The following is a 21,550-nucleotide window of genomic DNA, read 5'->3' on the forward strand; positions in this document are numbered from 1 at the left end:
GCAAAACCTTCTCAAATTTTAATCACAGCCTCCACATATGATATCATGACATCTTGACAAGTTTCATGATTTTCGGACTTCGTTTGCTTTTTATACAATTTAAAAACAACTCGACCGCAAGTTAGTGGTCATGTTTCGTGAACAAGATGTTCGAAATTTGTGGTCTGTTCCTGGATACGGCCTCACATTATACTAAATAACATGAATATCATTTTTCCATTCATTTTTTTTCATTATTCGAATGACTAGCAGTTATAATTTGAATTATCCAAGAAAATTCAATTAATTAAAATAAATTAAAGAAATATAGAAAAAGTCCGAGAAATGTGCCACATTGGAACATGGAGTACTAGGTATTGTATGAGGACTGCAGAAAAAGTTTGGAGGTCAAAAGTGAAAAAAAAATTAAGGTTTGCCGAGTGTCAAAAAATGACACTCGGGAAAGGAGCCTCTTTGCCGAGTGCCAGGACGTCTGGCACTCGGCAAAGAATTTCAATTTTTTTTAAAAAAACCCCTCTTTGCCGAGTGCCAGATCGGGGGCACTCGGCAAAGATTTTTAATTTTTTTTTAAGAAAACCCCTCTTTGCCGAGTGCCAGATCGGGGGCACTCGGCAAAGGGGGGATTTAACCCCCGGCCCACGCACCGCACGCACGCACACACGCCCCGCCGCCGCCCGTGCCCGCGCCAGCCGCCCCTGCCCCCGCGCCCGCGCCAGCCCACCCCGCGCCAGCGCCGCCCGCGCCGGCGCCGCCCGCGCCCGCGGCGCCTGCGGCCGCGCCCGCGCCGGCCGCGCCCGCGCCCGTGGCGCCCGCGCCCGCGCCAGCCGCCCCCGGGCCAGCGCCGCGCCGCCGGAGCAGGAGGAGAAAGAGAGGAGGAGGAGGAGAGGAGGAAGAAGGAGGAAGAGAAGGAGGAGGAGGAAGAAGGAGGAAGGAGGAAGAAGAAGGAGGAGGAGGAGGAGGCGCCCCGGCCGCCGTTGCCACGTCCCCGACGCCTTGTCCACCGGCGCCCTGGCCCCTTCACCACCGCTGCCCTACGACGCCCACTAGGTATGCCATACCGTCGTCGTCGTCGTAGTATTACTAGTAGTTGCGGTATTTGTAGTGGTGGTATTACTTGTGCATGTCGGCCATCGTGCCGTTCATATATATGTGCATGTCGGCCATCGTGCCGTTGGTTTTCTTGCAGGTTTTGGAAACCTCACCGTGCAGGGGAGGTGCTGCCGAAATTTTGTATTGACAGTTTTATGTTTCTTTTTTTGCAGAGAAGAGCCAGTCGGAGCGGCGCCGGAGTACCTCGGCGACCCCGATCGCCTTCCTTGCCGCTGCGGGTCTGCCTGCACCGCGTCGCCTCGCCACTGCACCGACCCGCCACGGCCCCGCTAGCCTGACTCCACCGCCACCCTAGGTATAACCCCTCTTTCCGTATCATGGTCGTAGATCACGTAACCCAGTTAGGCGTCTCCCGTTCGAAAGAGATACGGTTGGAAATATGCAGATATTTCCATATCTAAAACCGTATCTGTTTCGAATTGTCCACGTTTTTTGGACAGCCCGCGGATGCGTAGGTGGGGTTAGTTTCCATGGTCTGCTCCGATCCGAGATAGAGTTTCGGCATCATCTCCCTGTTGTTCTCCGGATACACACTCTCCCTAGCAGGACGTGTATTTGGAGAACAGCGGGGAGGTGCTGCCGAAATTCTGTCTCGAATAGGAGTAGAGCATGGAAACTAACCTCATCTACGGATCCTCGCGTGGGATTAGGACCTATCCTCACCTATTAGATAGTAGGAATGTCGTGTAGATGCAATTGATGTTTATATTACTCGCCGCTATATATGTTAGAGGATGGAGGACCGTGAGTGGATGTACACGGGCCGCGCAAGTCAGGGTCAGGTCACCAATGAATGGATCGACAAGACCGATGCTTTCTTGGAACGGGCATTTGGCGTGGCTGCTAAAGGAGCGAGTAAAATTTGCTGTCCCTGCAGCAAATGTGCAAACAGGAAAAGACAAACGAAGAAGGTCATGGGGGAACATCTTTGGAAGAATGGATTTACGGCAGACTATACCCGGTGGGTCTACCATGGTGAAGCCGATCGTATGAGAGAGGAAGTGGTGAGACCACGCGTCGAGGATTATGATGCTGATGCTGGGGTAGCAAACATGTTAAATGACTATCACGAGGCACAGTTCGCTGAAGGCCGTACGGAGGAGGAGCCAGAGGCAACCGCAAAGGCGTTCTACGACATGTTTGCCGCGGCACAGAAACCCCTTCACGGCCAGACAAAGGTTTCTCAACTGGATGCCATTGGACGCATAATGGCGTTAAAGTCCCAGTATAGCCTGAGTCGAGACGCCTTCGATGGTATGTTGACAGTTATTGGCAGCCTGCTTCCGGAGGGTCACCTTCTGCCAAAGAGCATGCACGAGTCACAGAAACTCCTTCATGCACTTAAGATGCCGTATGAGCAGATACATGCTTGCCCGAAGGGGTGCGTCCTATTTAGGAAAGAATACGTGGAAGCAAAGTAATGTCCAAAGTGTAAATCATCTAGGTTCCTGGAGGTAGATTCTGGTGATGGCCAGAAGAGGCAGATTGACATTCCCGTGACAATCCTACGGCACCTTCCGTTCATACCGAGGATCCAACGGCTATACATGACCGAGGAATCCGCGAAACAGATGACATGGCACAAAAATGGCAAACGATACAATCCTGACAGGATGGTACATGCATCCGATGGTGAAGCATGGACCCACTTTGATGGCATTCATCATGAGAAAGCTAAAGAGGCTCGTAATGTACGTGTTGCGCTGGCAACAGATGGGTTCAATCCTTATGGAATGATGGCTGCCCCATACACATGTTGGCCCGTGTTCGTTATCCCCCTCAATCTCCCCCCCCCAGCATATGCTTTCAACGACAGAACGTATTCTTGTCGTTGATAATTCCTGGACACCCGGGGAATAATATGGGTGTGTTCATGGAGCCTGTGATTGATGAATTGGTCCGTGCTTGGGAGGAAGGGGTATGGACATACGATCGAGCTACAAAGAAAAACTTCAAAATGCATGTTTGGTACCACTACTCCCTGCATGACTTCCTGGCGTATGGGATATTCTGCGCCTGGTGTGTTCACGGGAAGTTCCCATGCCCAGTATGCAAGGAAGGTCTGAGGTTCATTTGGTTGCAGAAGGGTGGCAAGTATTCATCGTTCGACAAACATCGGCAATTCCTCCCTCTTGACCATGCATTTAGACGAGACATCAAGAACTTTACGAAAGGTGTCGTAGTGACAGACCCTGCACCACTGATAATGACTGGTGCCACGGTTCGTGAACAGATAGATGGTCTCGAGGTCAATCCAGAAGGTGGTTTTGTGGGATATGGTGAGCAACATATGTGGACTCATAAGTCGGGCTTGACTCGGCTCCCCTATTTTGATGACCTTCTCCTTCCACACAACATTGATGTAATGCACACTGAAAAGAATGTTGCCGAGGCACTTTGGGCAACAATCATGGACATTCCTGACAAGTCAAAGGACAACGTTAAGGCTAGAGTGGATCTGGCAACGATATGCGATAGACCAAACCAACATATGAAGCCTCCTAGTCGCGGCAAGACATGGAGAAGGCCTAAGGCCGATTTTGTCTTGAGCAAGCCCCAAAAGAGGGAAGTACTAGAATGGATCCAGACGTTAATGTTCCCTGATGGGTATGCAGCTAATCTGAGGAGGGGAGTGAACTTATCTACTATGTGGTGTTGGTGATATATATGTGGTGTTGGTGATATATATGTGCTGTTGATGATATATATGTGATGTTGGTGATGTTTGTTATATATATATCTGTTTGTTTGGATGGGATGTCAAAAACAAATAAAAAAGGCTGTTTTCAGTCACTTTGCCGAGTGCAATGGCCATGACACTCGGCAAATTGACAACATGCTTTGCCGAGAGCCACGGTCCAGGCACTCGGCAAAGATGGCCTGTTTGCCGAGTGTCCTCCAGGTGGCACTCGGCACAGACGCCACCTTTGCCGAGTGTCCTCCAGGTGGCACTCGGCACAGACGCCACCTTTGCCGAGTGTCAGCTTAGCGCTCGGCAAAGCCTTTGCCGAGTGCCCGATAAATTGCACTCGGCAAAGAGGTCTTTGCCGACAAACTTTTTACCGAGCGCCCTTTGCCGAGTGTAGCACTCGGCAAAGCCTTTGCCGAGTGTATATCGTCCTTTGCCGAGTGCCTGAGGCACTCGGCAAAGAAGCTGTCTCCGGTAGTGAGGGTCATCATACCCCTAAGACGTATTTTGATTTGAAAAGGCCTTCGAGAGTATATTTTGATCACCAACACACACACTTTGACTAATTGTTGATCAAAGTTTACAAAGTTTGACTTTTTCAAGTTAAAATATGCCTTATAGAGATGGACAGAATGAGTACTTTTTAATCACCCATATAGTAAGCACTACTAAATAATTAAATACTATTATTTGCTTGCCAACTAGCTGTGTTACATAAGCATGAGTGCATGACACTACTGCTAACATATGTTTTCCAGATTAAGTAGTACTAATATGCCAAATCCAGTACACAATGATATGAGTAAGAAGGTATCCCATGCACTGATTCCTATCAGGTGAGACAAGTTAAGGCTTATCGATTTACATTTATAGTAGAGAAAAGGAAGGTTGATAAGTAAGCTGAAAAATTGCTACTACCTCCATAGGTTCTAATTTAGAAAATAAGAAAAATAATGAGAATTGCCGCATTGTCTTTTTGCTGATCTCTATGGAACTTTGTGATAGAAAGAATCTTACAGCATGTGGGAATAGCTAGTGGGGTGAAAAATATTCTGTTTATAGTTTTTCTGATGCTAATTAGGATTCATGTGGCACCATGTCATGCATATCAATTCCTGCTGGAATGGATCGAGGGTGGCACAAAACCTGCTCTTGGTTAAAAAAAACGACCTATAGTTGAGAGCTCTGGTACGGTACCCATCAATCTTTATGGACTGTTCAATCATGGTAATGCAATGGATCAGATCGATTGGTATTTTTTTTTAACTCCGTCACCAAATATGAGGAAGTTGTTCGAAATTAATCTTGTTTTGGTGTCTTTAGGTAAGTTAAGTATTTAGTACAGGCAAGTCAGATGCATGCACATAGAAAGTTAGGATAGTTTTGGTTGGTCAGTTGCCGTATACGTACTCGTATAGAAGATCTACGAGTCCGCGGGATACACGGCAGCCGATCAAGTCCGAGTCGTATATTTGCATGTGTCTAGGTCATAGAGTTCGAGTCGAAGTCTGCATATTTGTATGGCAAAGTGCACGTGCAGGTGTAAGGAGTCCAGATCCTATACAAGTCGGAGACGATGGCTTGTATGTCTAGCCGGTCATATACTCAAAGCCTATATAAGCAAGAGCATTTAATAGGAGTTTAGATGCATCGGGAAAAAAGTTCGATGTACTCAGTTAAGTACTCGGCGAGCTCAGATCTCCTCGATGTATCGAATCGTGGAAAGCTCAAAGTACCTGGTTAGATATTCGGAGAGTTCAGATATATGATTGGGTTGAGGAAAGCTCGAAGTACTCAGTTAAATACTCAGTAAGCTCGGATCTTGGATCTAGACTTTGAAAGAAATAGAAGAGAAGAAAAGGTTAAGCTGTCGTGGCCTCGAAAATTTTGTCTGTTATTCTGTTCCCCCGTCGAGTTCAGGTTGACGGATCATCCGTATTGCTTCTCGTTGGGTTGTTTGAGTGGTCGTGACGCTCACCAAGTTGGACAGGGTGGTTGAGCACGTACTCGGCGAATTGTATGGTCGTGCACGTACTGGAAGCTCCCGTGCTCGCGTGTGGTACTGGTCGGAAGCTGGTCGAGCATAGCACGTCTTGTTGGTCGCTCATGTGGTCGGACTTGCTGGTCGAGCAAGTACTACTCGCTCGCTTGGTCGTATGACTGGTCAATCACGTAGTCGAAAGAGTGAACTGGTAGTGCGCGTGGTCCTGGGTGCCGCCGAGGGCCAACAGAAGTATCATTCTGTGAATGGCGGAACAGTAAACTGGCTTAAGATAGATCTGTGATTGCATGTCAATCTCCCTCCTCTCTCGGTCACGGAAACCTGGCTGTTCTTTCTGCCTTCTCTGCAGCTCACACCTTAATCATGGGATAATTCATTCTGAACGGCCCTTAATCATCTTCTCATGTATCCACGTTCTTGCACACATATATTATTAGTTCTTAAGAGGCCTAACCTAAAGACCACGGGACCAGGGCCAAGGTCTACCTCTAGGCGCAAGGTCTACACATATATTATTAGTTCTTGTTGCATGGACGGATCAATGCAGTTGTTGAGCATCACGTGTGCTTTGTTTGCTAGTTCGATCTTCTTTACAACTATTTATTTTATCCTGCTGCATCGGAAGTGAAGCTCCAAGCCATGAAAGGTTAAACATAGTTAAGAGATTGTTTATATAATCAAGAAGAAGATAATCGAAGCAGAGAAACAACCTGCAACTGCAAGGACTAAGTTCGATCGATCAATTGTATACGAAGTGTGGAAGGATTGATGATTTAAAGCGCACTATCTTTCATATATTCACATGTCGTCATTGATTTTTCACCACGACTTTCCAACATGGCCGAGAAACACATCTATACTGCTATAAAAACGCACAAGTTATGATAGAATTGGATGATCTCCGCTGTTCATCCGAGTTGATCAAACGGTCACCGTACAAATATTCTTCTCATTTCTGCTTCTAAAAATACATTTAATCTCATATTATTTGCCTTTTATAACTAGACGTTCAATATTTATCTTTCATACATTCCAAAAATACATTTTATCTCATATTATTTGTCTTCCATACATTCACTGCGGGTTTCTCCAGAGAGGGTCCGCCGCCTCCCATACTTCACCTACAACACCGGCTTTCTGGAGAGAGTGCGCCTACAGAGTGTATACAAATATCTCTTTTATTATGTTATATTCTTTTACTTCTTCAAATTGCTATATCGTGAATTGATTCTACGTGTGTGAAATACGTATGCAGTTGCTAGTGTAATTAGATAGATCAACATTTGTTGGGACGTGAGCGTGATTCAAGGGTTTTTTTTACTTGTTTGGAAGGAAATATACTTATTTATTGCCGATCAGATCTAATTTATACTCTTAATTCTTGTTGGAGTATAAGGTACTGTAAAAATTCTCATAGTTGATGGTTGTAAAATAGACCTTTTTTCTATCATTCATAACTTCTTGGTACAAACACACAAAACTGACATACTATATAGACATTCTGGCTAAATGATATTTTCGCCCCTAGACAAGGCTTCGGATGAGATATACTTTATTTTCTCTCTTCATAACATATCAAATTATCAATTGATCACTAGCTTGTTCGTCAATATCTTAATTGTCAGCTCCAAATCTTAGGATTGCGTCCAACTCCCAACTGTCCAAATCCAAGAGTGCAAACGCAGACATGTCGAATGTCTCAGACATGTTCTTTGTGATCAAATCTGCAGATTTGTCTAGCAGCTTATTACCATCTAGGGACGTCTGATGGTCATAGGGATCTGAACAATTGGCCGCGATGCTGGATTGGCTGTCGATGCATACAAGATCGCTGCTGCTTGGGGTAATTGTTCCAGAGTCATCGGGGCCTGAATCAACACCATTTTTGTCCTTGCAAGTATGCTGGCCGTGGTACACGACCGTGTACATGACGGAATGATCAGCACCAATAATGCTGTCATCTTGTTGCTGGACCGTCTTTGCTGCTTTGCAGTCTTGTTCCTGTCTGTAGGTGCATCTGTAGTAGCTCCTGTATGGAATTAATGATAGTACAATTTAGTGCAAATTTGCATCAATTAACTTCCCTTAAAGACTGATACAGGACACATACACCATTGGAATGACACATATATAGTTGTGTGCATACAAATTGTTACATAAAAAACGAGAACACCTAAGAGGAACTAGGCATCTTTTAATTCTCATCAAGAAGGAGAAATTTGCCTTGGGTGTTTTGCTTTACTGATGTTCTTCTGCCCATATTTCCTCCATTGGTGACCATCGTAATGTGGAACGGGCGTTTCAAGTGACACTGAGTCAGAAGATCTCCTGTTAAAAATCGTTTGCGGAGAAACGAGTCAATAGAAAGCTTAATAACATACAGAAATATAGAAGCATTCTGAACAGAAGCAGTAGTTTCACTCAAACGAATTTACCAGGCTTTTTGATACCTTCTCTTGTGCGGATGATAGGGTTTAGCGTCCTCCTCCTTGCTGCTGCAGTCATCAGAAATACTCCTTACCCTCTTCCTGTCATCCACCAGCACATCATCAGCTCGATTTTCTGACTGATGAAGCCACAGCTCGGCTATGGCCTTGCTGGAGCAATCCAATATGCTCTGGAACATCTGGGCCACAAGCTCGGAGCGTTCGTCCGCCTGCAGCGCAGGAAGGACGATGGCTCGGAGCTGCGTCACCAGCGACATCTCCCTGGTGATCTCCTTCATCGCCGATCGGTGGTCGCAGGCAAGAGAGGTGTGATCAGAAGGTGAAGGTTGAGGAAGATATCTGTTGTGGTGGTGGTGGTTCTTCATCTCTTCTCCTTGGCTCTCTAATTATATATCTTGCTCTGCTAATTTCTTGCTAGCTCTTGTATCTGAAGACTGAAGTTGTGAACAAATTAGGGAAGCTAGTTTCCTTAACTGCAGGTTCTCAATTCCTAGCAGCTGTGGGATGGATCGAGAAGGAAGCTAATTGTCTGGCTATGGCGATAAGGTTACTCCTAATCTGTTGTACTTATATATGGAGTGGTACCGCGTTATGCAACATAATTAACGATCAACTTGGGCACGAATATAATCAGCTGTGCATGCATACGTATGCAGGAGTAGATCCAGCACATGGAAATCGATAAGGCCTAGGGAGGACTCTTGATTTGGCACCTACCTCCAATAGGTTGGTCGTGTGTTGTTAGTAGAGAACCTTTACAGTACACCATGATACTAGATGATGGAGAGTATCATTGTTATAATCCAACCGTCTATTTTAGTAGGTATTATTGTAATTATCTTGATACCTTTAGGGTAATTACGTCATTGACTGACCGAACTTCGGACCTTCGCTATCCATCATCGACCGACCGACGGAGGGTGAAAACCCTAATAAATGAAATGAACAGAATAAGTGAAAGCTTATCCGAAGAATAAACTAATATTTTGATCTTCCCTAATTAAACATATAATTTACAAGTTTATCATTGTTTTTTTTTCCAATTCTACCTTTATGATACCCATGATACTCTTTAATGATACTCATGATACTGATGGACGATAGAGTATTATTGGGCTAATCTAAACCACCGAATGAAGAAAATGGACGGTATACACTCATTTAGGTGTACTGTAAAAGTCTTCTATTAGTAAGAGATGAGTGATTGGGAAGAGGTTAGATTCTGCAGTCAGCGTCAGCTAAGTTAACCTGGCACAAGGATTAATCGGTTTATTTTCATCGTAATTCAAACTTCGTTTGTGTTTACCAGGTACCCCTGCTCCAAAATAAACAAGTCTAGTCGTCAGTGAGTAGGGATTTTTTTAAGTACACCTAAGTAGATATGAACCGTCCATTTTAGTTGATCTAATGGTTGATATCTCTCTTACCCCATGTGAGATAATAGGTCATACGATACCACGCAAAGGCTATTAATATCAATTATCACAGAGTAAATAAGGAAAGAAGAATATTTTCTGTGTATGTTATTAATAGCATGGCTCTTAATATGGTAGTTAGTGACAACAATAATACCACTTGCTATAGTATTATACACCATACTCATCTATTTTTTTTAGTGATTTCTACATTTTACTGTCATACACATCTAAGTCCTCAATAATGAGTATTTCAAATTTAATAGTACAATAAACTATTAAATTATTCTAATAAATTTCGAATTAAAATATGAAATCACAATATTGAGACTATAAAGGAAATACATCTGGTTTTGTTTATTTAATCTATAGTAAAACCATACATATCTTATTTAAACACCAAGTTAATTTGAATTTATACCCACCACATATGCCCATCTAGACTTTGTCTAATAAAACTCTATATATTGAATACAGTAACGTATGTGTACATACATACGGTACCTTAAATAGAAATCTACATACGGAATTGATTGTTGATTAATACTGTTGCACTGATTTAGAACATTTCATTTTTTTCTTTGACCACATATAGCAAACTAACCTTCCTTTTCTCTAAAATGACCTTGATAATCGATGGCTAGAATTCATTACTCCTCTTACCTCTCTTGGGTAAGAGGTACCGTAAAAGAGCCCCAGTAAGTAGTCATGTTCAGTTCTCACCTGACCTTTTTCTTTTACCTTTTCCAATTCACTTCTAGAATCTCATTCCAACACCCCTGACATGCGCCCGCACACAAAATTACCAAAAACAAAAAAACAAAAACTGTACCAGTTTCAAATTTGAATTTTTTTCTCTGAAATTTTGGATTCTCAAACCACCAAATCTTGTCCTAGAGGAGGAAGAGGAAGGAAGCCGAACTCAAGTTGAGGATCTGTTTGGTTCATATCCCTCGTGAGCTTTACCAGATCTTGGTATTATCAAAACATGGGCAATACCAAATCATGAGTGAAAAAAATGATATTTGGTTTGTAGCCTTACCAATTCGATGGTAACACCAAGCATGGGGTGAAAAAAATGACGTTTGGTTCACAGCCTTACCAAAATTGGTTGCGGTTGTTGGTATGATATGTGAGACACACATATCATAAATATATTCAAGTGAGGTCTTATTTTATAGATTTAATTGTAAGAATATAATAATACAAACAGATCATAATTTAGATATACCATTTAAGAGATATTATTGTTCGAAAATCGTTAATCATATAGTTTTGGAAAATATGCAGCTGTAGAGCTGTTGCCCCCTCAGCAACAGAGTGCATGCATGCAGCACTAGCAGCGCTACCAAATTTTGGCGGCGATTCGCTTGCCCACAGGTTGTCTGCGCTCTCATGTTTACTGTGCATTGGCGTGACAAATTTTTTCAATCGCGCCAAAAGATGGCATCTAACCAAACGCCGGCCAAATACTACGAGCATGCCAAAGTTTGATATGATTTCCATCGGCCACAAACCAAACAACCCTTAGTAACAGAATTATAAGGTTGGATCGCGGATGACTTGAACCCAATTGTATACCCTGATGCCAGGCCACATCTCGTTACAACTTACAAGCTTCATGTTACGGTATCGTCTAGCTAGCCGTTGATAGCAAAATTTGATAGGACCTATATTATAGGTAAGAAGGACCATATTTATTTTTAGAAATCGATTCGAATACAATTTGCAGCCAATTTAAATAGGAATAGACACAGACCAGCCCCTTATATAGATCCATAGCACGACCGATTCACAAACGCAGGAGCCAATCCATCAAAATCGCTTTTTCCCTCTTTTCCTTTTTGCATCTAGGTTTAGTGTTGTTCTAGTTTATTCTCCTTCCTCCCGATCGACTGCACGCCGTCGCTGCTGTTCATCGCGTCGTGTTGAACGCGCGTCGACGTCAAAGGCTCGGCTCAGCCTGCGGTCTTCCTGTTCATTCACGGATTACTGTTCGAGTACTGTTGTATCTGCAGGACATCAACGTCGCATTGTTGCGGCTGCTGATTTTTTGGGCGCCTTGCCTACGCATACACGGAAGTCTGCATCCATTCAGATTAATATTATAAGTGTTGCCCCAAATTTGTGCCAACACTGGCCTTCGATTACTGTGTTGCCATCGAATGAGCTGGTTTTTCTCCTCCCGGCCTCTTCTCCATGTGGAAGCAATATAAAAACGGATTTTATAAAAAAGTTTTTTTTCCTGTGATGACACGTATCCTCTTTATTTCTCTTTTTTTCAGCCCAGTCATTAGATTAAATGATATATGGTTGGATCAAAACATCATGAAAGTCTTTTATAGAAAAATCATATAAAATTTGCTTCCCTTCTCTTAACCAGCGACGACCGACCTGGGACGCCATCAGGGTCATGGATCGCGACATAACTTTGACCCATGCGACTGGTATAGGGAACTTGTTAGCCATAATTCCTTGTTACGTACAAGAGTTTCTCCACATACTGCAGATCCAAGTGCTACATATTACCTATCAAACAAAATTTTCTACATATTAGGAGGTGCAATAGATTGCACTACAACATGCATGCCTAATATATCAAGCTGCATGGAAATAATTATTCTGCATGTCCATCAAGTGTATGTATACCACCATAACTGACGGAAGCAAAACTCATGTCACTACAAGTTCGTCACCTCAAGCATGTTGCGTAAGCTCAAAAGTCCCACGTCAATGATATATGATGTTATATCTTAAAGTCTCTTTCACGACCTCGATCATCAGCGCCTACAAATTCATTGCCACTATTTAGAGAAATGTTTGCTAGTCCACGTTGCCGGCGACATAGCGATGACAATTGAAAAATTGTATGTATCGATCACAGTGTATTGCTTAGTTTTCCAAGTGCGTTATTTCTTAATTGGAGTGAAGAATTAATTTCAGAATAATTAAAGAACAAACTGTGGACTTAGATCTATATTGGGAGCGTATTAGTGATACTACGACATTTGTTTGTTCGTGCCGACCAACATCAGTGGCTAGCTTTTTACATGATTTTCCACAAACCAAATCAAAGACTGGACATCAGAACACCAACTTTATCATACAATAATTAAACACTGCACCCTTCTAGAATGAATAAATGAACACGGCTTTGAACTCTCCTGTCGTCCTCCTTCCTCCCCAAACTATGCTGTGCTACCTCTGAACTCATTCGAAATCGTCAACAAGAGACCTCGATTGATAGATATGCTTGAGTGTTGATCGCGGATAGTAACAGTTTATCATACAATAATTGTCGTCTGAACTATTATCAAAACCAGTTGACCAGTTGATTTAATTTCAAGCCTATTATTGATGATTCTATGGTGTGTATATATACACACACACTCCTACATGACAACCAAACATTTCTCAAGTTTAGATTGCAAAGGGAACTGAACATGATATGTGAAAATATTGAACCCTCCTCCGACGTATACTGACTGTTTGCTATATATAGCTGGCTCAAAACCAACCGGTTTCATCCATCACCCAAAAATTCGAGGTCCATACGGGGGCTCGGGATGAGCGACGATGAGGTCGCCGAACCCGGGCGCGCCGGCCGCCTCCTCGGCCGCGACGGGCGCCCGCTCGCCGCGCAGGACTTTAGGTACGACTCCGTCAGCTACGTGCAGAACTTGGACGACGGCAATGCCTCTATGGTCAGCAAGCACTTTTCTTAGTTATATAGAGAGAGAGTACAATCGAATGGGCACCAAGAGCTTAATTGGCACATGTACGTGATGCTGGAGTTGTAAATCGAGCTATATATATACAAAAGAAATAGTGAGCGTCCATTTCACAGTGTGAGCGCATGCATGACCACGCGACATTCCATCGAGCACGAGCGGGGAGGTGAGACTTTCAACTTTTCCTGCCGTACGTATGCTATATTTGTGTGTGTCTATTGTTGGACCAGATCGAGGGTCGTATATATCATTTAGCTACCTAGCTATCTAGGGGCGTTTTCTCAAAAGAAAAGCATAAATAATCGAATTCACCTGGACAAAGGGGAGCCGGGCCGGGAGTGGCATTTTTCACTTGTCAATGTCGCTGGTTTCATGCACCTAGCTACGCTATATAAGAAGTACCAATCATGATACACGTACATACATTAAAGGCTAGTTTGGTAGGGATTCAGATTTTTTTTAAATATTTTGGTTCCGGATTCTTCTTAGAAATATTTCTCTGATAAATCAGAATTGCTTTTGAAAACCGTTTAGCTTGGCTAGCTATCTCTGGATTCGGTTTCTTAAAGGAGGTGATGGTGGTGCAATTGACTAATTTGCTATTGTCCTGATTTGATATCTTCAGTGAATATTTTATGGTTACTAGTAATTTTGACATGTAGAGCAAGTTAATACAAAACCAACACAACTGGTTCATAATATTGGAATTATATATATTCTTTTTATTATGCATTTTAAAGTGTTTCAGCCGATTTAATGGTGTAACAATAATTCTATTTTGCTTTTCCAGCCCAGGGCCCCACCTGGTAGAGAGAAGGGGGAGAGGATAAGGGAGATGTGGCCTTTATCTGGGGAGCTCTGGCAACCCGTGAGAAAGAGGGAGGCAGGGAGAGAGACACATCGGGCAGAGGGATAGAGAGAGGGCGAGCGGCGGTGGGTATGAGGATGTCGGTGAGCGACGGTGGGCGTCGACATGTGCAAGGGTGTCAGCGAGCGGCGCTGGCGGCGATAAACGTGGGGCACTAGAATTGATCCAAAATTGAAACCGATTCTCGCATCCAAATGTGTCCTAACTAATTAGATATAAGAAGAAGTCCAATTCACCACACAAACTTGTCACCGAGTTTGAATTTGAACTTAAAAACCAGAAATCTTATACAACCCCTCTCTCTGTCATTTCAAAGTGGTTTCTAAGCTAGTTTAAGCTTACATGGCAGTGAGCCCCACATGTCGAAAGCCACCTAGATATAGGACCCACATGTCAGCCTCTAATGCCTTTTCTTCTCCTTCGTTCATCTTCCTCCACCTTCTGACGACCACCTCAAGTTGTCCCTCCATCACGGCCGTCTCACCGGACCTTGGTCGCCACTGCCTGCTTTACCACCTCGTGCTCTGTCCATCACCACATCTCCCCACCTCCACCGGAAGCCGCACCTGTCAGACGCCACCTCTCCGCACTACACCGCTGCTGAGGATGTTAGAATTAATCTTGTTTTGGTGTGTTTAGGTAAGTTAAGATCGATAGTAGGCATCTAGAGATTGTATTAGTATAGGCAAGTTGATGCATGCACATAGAAAGCTAGAATGTTATTGGTTAGCTAGTTGCTATATACGTACTCGTATAGAAGGTTTATAAGTTCATGGAATACACGGCAGCCAATCAAGTCCAAGTCGTATGCTTGCGTGTGTTAATTGTTGCAAACGAGTCAGAGTCCAAAAACAAATTGGATTACTTGTGTTGGCTAGTTATACTAGTTTGCATGGAGTCCAAGTCGTAGGCGAGTTGGAGTCTGTATGTGTGGTACTCGGGGCCATATAAGCAGAGCTTGGGGTCCTGAGATGTACGATGGAAGTTAGAGAAAGGATGTGAGTTAATAGAGTCAAAACCCCAAACTATCGATCTATTTTGCTTTCATCAAATCGTCAAGTTCCAGCCTTGTTTTCTCGCTAGGAAGTTTGCGACTCATGAGTAGCTGGTCAACCACGTGGTCGAGCTCATACTCGGTGGACACATGCTCGAGCACAACACGTATTACTGGTCACTGGGGTGGTTGGATTTTGCTAGTCGCTCATGTGGTCCAGGAGCATGAGCTGGTCGAGGCGCGTGGTCCTAGGTGCTAAAAATCAACAATTGGTATTAGAGCATGTCAAGATGTAGAAGATGACGCTATCGTGAGGCCGGTGCTACATCGAGGAGCAGCGACATCGTCTGCATGGCATCGTCGAGGAAGGACGATGCGAGGTGATTCGCAGAGATCGGATCATGGCTTCGGGCTAGTTGTGACGGTACAGGAGTCTAGCGTTTGGGCTGGGCACGTACAGACCGATAGCGTTTGATTTTTTGCGAGGAGTCCAAGTCGGACGGGCGACGCATGTCATCGGGCGTTGGCAACTGGTGTGCACACGGCTAGCTAGGGTGATTCATGTCTTGATGGGACTCAGTGAGTCTTGGTCTGACATGTCCATGAGGACAAGTCAATGCGCGAAATCACAGGCAGGGGACTCGATGGAGTCCAGGCGTGTCTGGTGCAGACTCCAGGTGCAAGGTGAGAACGGACTAGAGCCTAGGTGAATATTAGAGCCGAAATTCATCGAGAAGCTCGGAAGTACTCAATTAAGTACTCGGCGAGCTCGGATCTACTCGATACTACTCAGTGAACAATTCGGCAAGTTTGCAAGTACTCAAAAAGTACTTGGCGAGCTAATAGTACTCGGGAGATACATACTCAGAGAAGCTAGGAAATCTATTGTGCGTGGTCGACAGATAACAAAGATAGCAAATCAACATCAGTGACGATGTCTGGTCAGGAGCACTGACGAAAGAGAGTTCACTGGTGTCGCTACACTATCCAATGCTCATGAGGAGCAACTACACAACATGGGCGATAAAGATGAAGGTGTTCCTGCATGCACAAGGCGTTTGGGACGCTATCGAGCATGATGACCTGAAGGAAAAGGTGGATAGGAGAAGGTAGCCTCTAAGTGTGTCTCGGTGATGGTGGTGGCCATCGAAGACTCCTCTGTGGTGGTGAAGACGGATACATGGGTTCAGCGCAACATGAAAGGTGAGGTTGTGTTGCAAACTCAATCGTCCTGAAGCAAGTATGGTCTGGTGGTGTTGATGGAGAAACAAAGAACGAGAGCACATAGAAGCTCCGGGCGTCCGGATATGATGGGTTAGTCGAGTGCCAAAGCTCTGCGTGTGTTTGTGTTGTTTTTCAGGTTTCTCCACGGTAAACTAGGCGCAAGAAAGCCTAAGCAATTGGAAGTTCTTGAGCTCTCATCAGAGTTTCGGTCGTCGCCAAGTTGTGTCACCGGCGAGAAGACAATTGAAGCTTAGGTAAAGATGAGTGATAGACGTCAACATTTTGGAGTACATGAAGAGAACAACAATAAGAAGATGATTTTTAGAATTAATTTTGTTTTGGTGTATTTAGGTCAGTTAAGATCAATAGTAGGCGTCTAGAGATTGTATTAGTATAGGCAAGTTAATGCATGCACGTAGAAAGCTAGGATGTTATTGGTTGGCCAGTTGCCGTATATATACTCGTATAGAAGGTATACAAGTTCACATAATACATGACAGTCGATCAAGTCCGAGTCATATACTTGCGTGTGTTAGTTGTTGCAAATGATCCAGAGTCCAGATACAAGTCGGATAACTTGTGATGGCCGGTTATACTAGTTTGCATGGAGTCCATGTCATAGGTGAGTCGAAGTCTGTATGCGTGGTACTCGGGGCTATATAGGCAAGCTTAGGGTCCTGAGATGTACGACGGAAGTTAGAGAAAGGATGTGAGTTAATAGAGTCAAAAAATTGCCCCAAATTATCGATCTGTTTTGCTTTCGTCAAATCGTCAAGTTCCAGCCTTGTTTTCTCGCCAAGAAGTTCGAGACTCGCGAGTAGCTGATCGACCACGTGGTCGAGCTCGTACTCGGTGGACGCATGCTCGAGCACAGCACGTACTACTGGTTGCTGGGGTGGTCGGATTTTGCTGATTGCTCGCGTGTTCCAGGAGCGTGAGCTGGTCGAGGCGCGTGGTTCTGCATGCCGAAAACCAACAGAGGAGCCGTCCCCGCCACACGCCATTGGATCCCAGTCATCCACACCTCACCAACGCCAAATCTAGCAGCCTTAGCTGGTACCGACATAGGCGGTCTGTTGACATGGTTGCAGATGGTGGCACCTGTGCGGGGAAATACATGGGTGATGGCGCCATCCGGCGACATTGATAAGGGGAATGAGGAGGGATAAGCACCGAGATCTGAGGTCATCCACCAGTCATGGTACTCGTGGCTGGCCGGTGGAGAAAGCGACAGTGGACAATGGCTAGCCGAATGAATTGGGAAGGCGGCACCATAGTAGCAAGAGATAGATTGATGAGGAGGAGATATAGTCATCTCCTTTTCCTACTGTGCTCGTAGATGAAGCAACCGCCGGTGTGCAGAGGTCGTCATCATCTAGATTTGGAGAGGACGAGCGGCACCCGAGCATGAGCCCCAATGGAAGCTTCAAGGTCATCGGCATCGTCCTTATCCAATACAAGAGCGGTCGCATGCAGTGGCTCATGGACTGCTGTCGTGGGAGAGCTCCGGTGAGGACTAGAGGGAGTGGCCAGAATCGTGCCCCCAATGACCTGGAGGAAAGAGGAGGGAGAAGGAAAAACTATGCTAGAGGTGAGGTTGACTCTGACGTGTTAGGCCCACTGTCATATGTGAGCCACATTAGCAAAATCATCCTAGAAACCACTTTAAAATGGTCCATGGGGTAATTTGGCTGATACTTAGAATTGAGGGGTGTATGATTTTTAGTTTTTGAGTTGGGGGGGGGGGGGAGGTGAGGATCAAAGTTGGTAACAAGTTAGGGGTGTGAATTCGACTTCTTCCTTACATGTATCTGTTTTTGTTAGGTTAAGTGATTTAAATCTTGCAAAATGATTTAACTCACTTGGATTTCATCAGGATCTCGGGTTCAGGGTTCATGTTCGCGCTAACCATAGAGGCAGGCTAGGAGTAGCAGTGACCCAGCACTAGGAGGCCAGTCGATGAGAGGGCGGCGGTGCGACAAAGTTGTCACGATGGGCACCGGAGAGCAAGGAAAAAAATTCGGTCGATTTTCGTCGATTTTCGGTTCTATTGGTCACCCCCAATATTTGGTTTATCGGCCGAAGTTATTCAAATTTGACCAAAATTATTCAAATTTTGGTCAATTTTTTTTGAAATTGGATCAAAATCAGATCGAAAATTTCTGATTTTGGTTCTTATCGGTGCCCTCCGATTTTTTTTAAAATCTGATTCTTTTTCCATGCTGGAGACAGTGGGGGCGAAAAGCAGCGATGAATTAGGAGGCGAAGCGGTGGTGGCGGTGAGTCCTAATGGGTTTGGAGGTAGCAGGCGATGGTTGCAGACTTAGTGCAAGCCATTGGAGATGAGGAAGAAGGGCTCAGGGGGTGGGGTGTTCCATGGGAGAGGAAGAAGATGGAAACGTGGCACAGGGAATAGAGTGGCTATGGTAGGGAAGGCCGGTGGGTTTCACAGGCACCAAAGAGGCGACATGGCGGTGGTGGGCAGGGTGGGGAAGAGACGTTGGGAGGCAGAAGAGTTGGGAATGCGGTTGAATGAAGATGAATCCTGTCAAGAGAGATGGTGGGAATGGGAATGGCCCCTAGCTTCCTCCTTCTGCTCGGCGGCAATGGTGATGGGCCTCTGGCTCCTCATGCCCACCTGCATTTGTTTTTTTTAAATACAATATCATTACAATATGACCATATGAGTAATAGCTTTGTTTTTTCAAATACAATATCAGAATTGCCGTGGACCATTTAGTTGGTCCATCAATGTGTTGAAATTTGTGGAAAAGTTTTAATGTTTTGTGCTCTTGGGCCGCTCCTGGGCTGCCTGCTTTGAGCCCTGGTCGGGTTTTTAGCCCAGGCCCACCATGGGTGAGTTTTAAGCGGCGTCTAGGGTTGGAAGAGAGAGAGGCTGGCTGGCTGCGATGTATTCGAGGGCGGAGAGGCCGGCGGCAGCGAGAGCAATCCTCTGCCGAGATCTCTGGTGGCTCGGCTGGTCTTCAGGAGCGCCGGGGTCTCGGTTTGTTGGGCGGCCGCAAGTATCTCGCTGAGGAGATATGCATCGGTCCTTCGCACTGAAGATAAGGCAGCTATATCTTTCCCTTCCTTTCTCTGTGTGCAGAACACGAATCTGAAAATTTTCCTCTTCCCCTGTGAACTCTCTCTGGATTTGCATCGGGAAGATTAGAGCCCGAGTTCCTCGGGTGATATCTCTGGTGCGGTATTTGGGAGAGAAAGGGTTGGTGGCCGGAGCTGCAGCGTCTAGGCTCGACCGTATTGCGGTGGCTGTACGGTGAAGGGCTTTGTATCTCCGATCTCCTCTCACCGCCGGCGACGGTGGGTGATAGATTTTCTGGGTCAGTGGCTTCCAAGCCGTGCCTAGCCCACTTTCATTTTGATTTCAATCAATTTTCGCTGTGAGTACTCCTCCACTCCTCTGATAGCATGCTCTGTGATGATGGAATGGGTTTAGATTGGGCTATTAGATGAGTACAATAGCTAGAAAAACTTGTGGTCTGGATATTGATCTGGTGTTTCTGCTATTGCAAACCTTTGGACATGATTCTGTTGTTGCCTGAAATGAACATAGCTAGACACATGTGAATGGACACGGTTGTATACTGAATACAATCTGATACGCATATATATATTTTGCATTTTTGTCATTTGTTCTGATGATGCAGTGGGCAATTCTATTCTGTATAGTCTAGACCTGTCATCCTCCTGTGTGATTTCATACTTCTGTGTGGCTAAATAGTTCTGTTTGGCTAGTGAATCTTGTCCATCAATTCAGATCAGTCATTGTCCAGAACATATTCAATTTAGTTGTCCAAGTTCTTTGGCTAGTTGAGATCTCATTAATAGCCCAATCTATGATAATATTAGAAGAATAATTTGGGAGCAAGACTTCTAAGTCTTGGGGCCAATTGTTGTATAAATCTGAGAGCAATACTATCTATTTCACTTCTATGCAGCAATTACTTGTTGGATTTCACTCTCATATGCCTTATTTTGGTATCCAGCTTTTACACCTGAGTGAGATGTTTGCTGCAATTATTTTTACCTTTCTCAGCAGCTTTTCATTGTGTATGAATTGCTATCTTGCTCGGTATCATATTTATATATATATGGGATAAGACTTATGCTCATCCTTTGGTACTATACTTTTCATCACAATGATGTTCACTGAACTTCACTGGTCATAAGAAAAACGAGAGTAGATATATAGGAGGAGCTATATTATGCATCTTTGATTCTAAGTAGAGGTTAGTGATTTTGAAACGGGTTACTTGGACTACCTCAACATTTTTCTGATCATACTGAGACATATGGGCGTGTCCCCAACCGAAAAGACGACACATGGTGTACATATGCATGTGTAGATCATGGAGTGCACTAGAAAACAAGGACGTGTACATAGTGGAGTGATGAAATTAATTGACGCAGGTAAGTGCCTTTCTTGTAGGGAGTAAATAGATTTTTATTCCATCGGTTGGTATCATGATTTCAATTTCGTTTAATTTACAATTTTGTCATTCATCGGCGAAAAGATCAAAATTCACATAATTTTGGTTTTTTCCTCTACTCTATATGTCTCACATATCAGTGACAGAAAATTCTAAAATTAAATATTTCATTTTCCTCCAAAATTTATGAAATTTTGATAAAATTTTAATACGCCACACACACATATAGAGAGAGAGAGTGTGTCATAACTGATGAGAGACAGTAGCATGTATGCATCAACTTGGTTGTTGCAAGTGGTATTTAGCTTATGTAAGCTGCACACGGCAAGCAAGTGATGTCACGGAGGTGTTGACGCGAAAAAGTGTTACACCAAACACTAAGCATCTCTGTGCAAAATAAACCGAAACTTCCAGCCCAGATCGGATGTTGCGATCAGGATGATTAGAAGTTCCGATCAACAGTATTCAATGAGCAGCACATGTGAAATCCCAGTCATGGCATCGCACCATTGGGCCTTCATCATCACCCATACTCGGGAGGGACCCGTCAGAGCATAGATGGTCAGTGGCTTGTCCTTAATCGTCAAGATCAAGAACGGAGAGCAATGGAGATTAGAAA

At 44.4% G+C, this 21,550-nt stretch overlaps 1 protein-coding gene and 1 long non-coding RNA gene across 2 annotated transcripts; one reads left to right on the forward strand and one right to left on the reverse strand.

Moving 5' to 3' along the window:
• The first annotated feature begins 853 nt into the window (after positions 1–853).
• Positions 854–2,087, forward strand: LOC133887166 (uncharacterized). Its single transcript, XR_009903528.1, has 3 exons — positions 854–1,047; positions 1,263–1,405; positions 1,842–2,087. It is a non-coding gene; the product is annotated as an uncharacterized LOC133887166 (long non-coding RNA).
• Positions 2,088–7,292: 5,205 nt separating this feature from the next.
• LOC133886073 (WRKY DNA-binding transcription factor 70-like) lies at positions 7,293–8,776 on the reverse strand. Its single transcript, XM_062325803.1, has 3 exons — positions 8,252–8,776; positions 8,025–8,129; positions 7,293–7,830 (listed from the first exon to the last, which is right to left on the reverse strand). The coding sequence occupies exons 1-3, from the start codon at positions 8,611–8,613 to the stop codon at positions 7,416–7,418; spliced, it is 882 nt and encodes a 293-aa protein (XP_062181787.1). The 5' UTR covers positions 8,614–8,776; the 3' UTR covers positions 7,293–7,415.
• Between the last annotated feature and the right edge of the window lie 12,774 nt (positions 8,777–21,550).

The sequence above is a fragment of the Phragmites australis genome, chromosome 12, assembly GCF_958298935.1.
Source record: "Phragmites australis chromosome 12, lpPhrAust1.1, whole genome shotgun sequence".
In the NCBI taxonomy this organism is placed as follows: domain Eukaryota; kingdom Viridiplantae; phylum Streptophyta; class Magnoliopsida; order Poales; family Poaceae; genus Phragmites; species Phragmites australis.

What these genes read in the sequence shown, in the direction of transcription:
- LOC133886073 (XM_062325803.1), bottom strand. Translation starts at nt 8,613, where the DNA reads ATGAAGAACCACCACCACCACAACAGATATCTTCCTCAACCTTCACCT. An exon ending in TATCATCCGCACAAGAGAAG is followed by an intron (nt 8,130 to 8,251) that starts GTATCAAAAAGC and finishes GATTTTTAACAG; the next exon opens with GAGATCTTCTGACTCAGTGT. An exon ending in AGTAAAGCAAAACACCCAAG is followed by an intron (nt 7,831 to 8,024) that starts GCAAATTTCTCC and finishes AATTCCATACAG; the next exon opens with GAGCTACTACAGATGCACCT.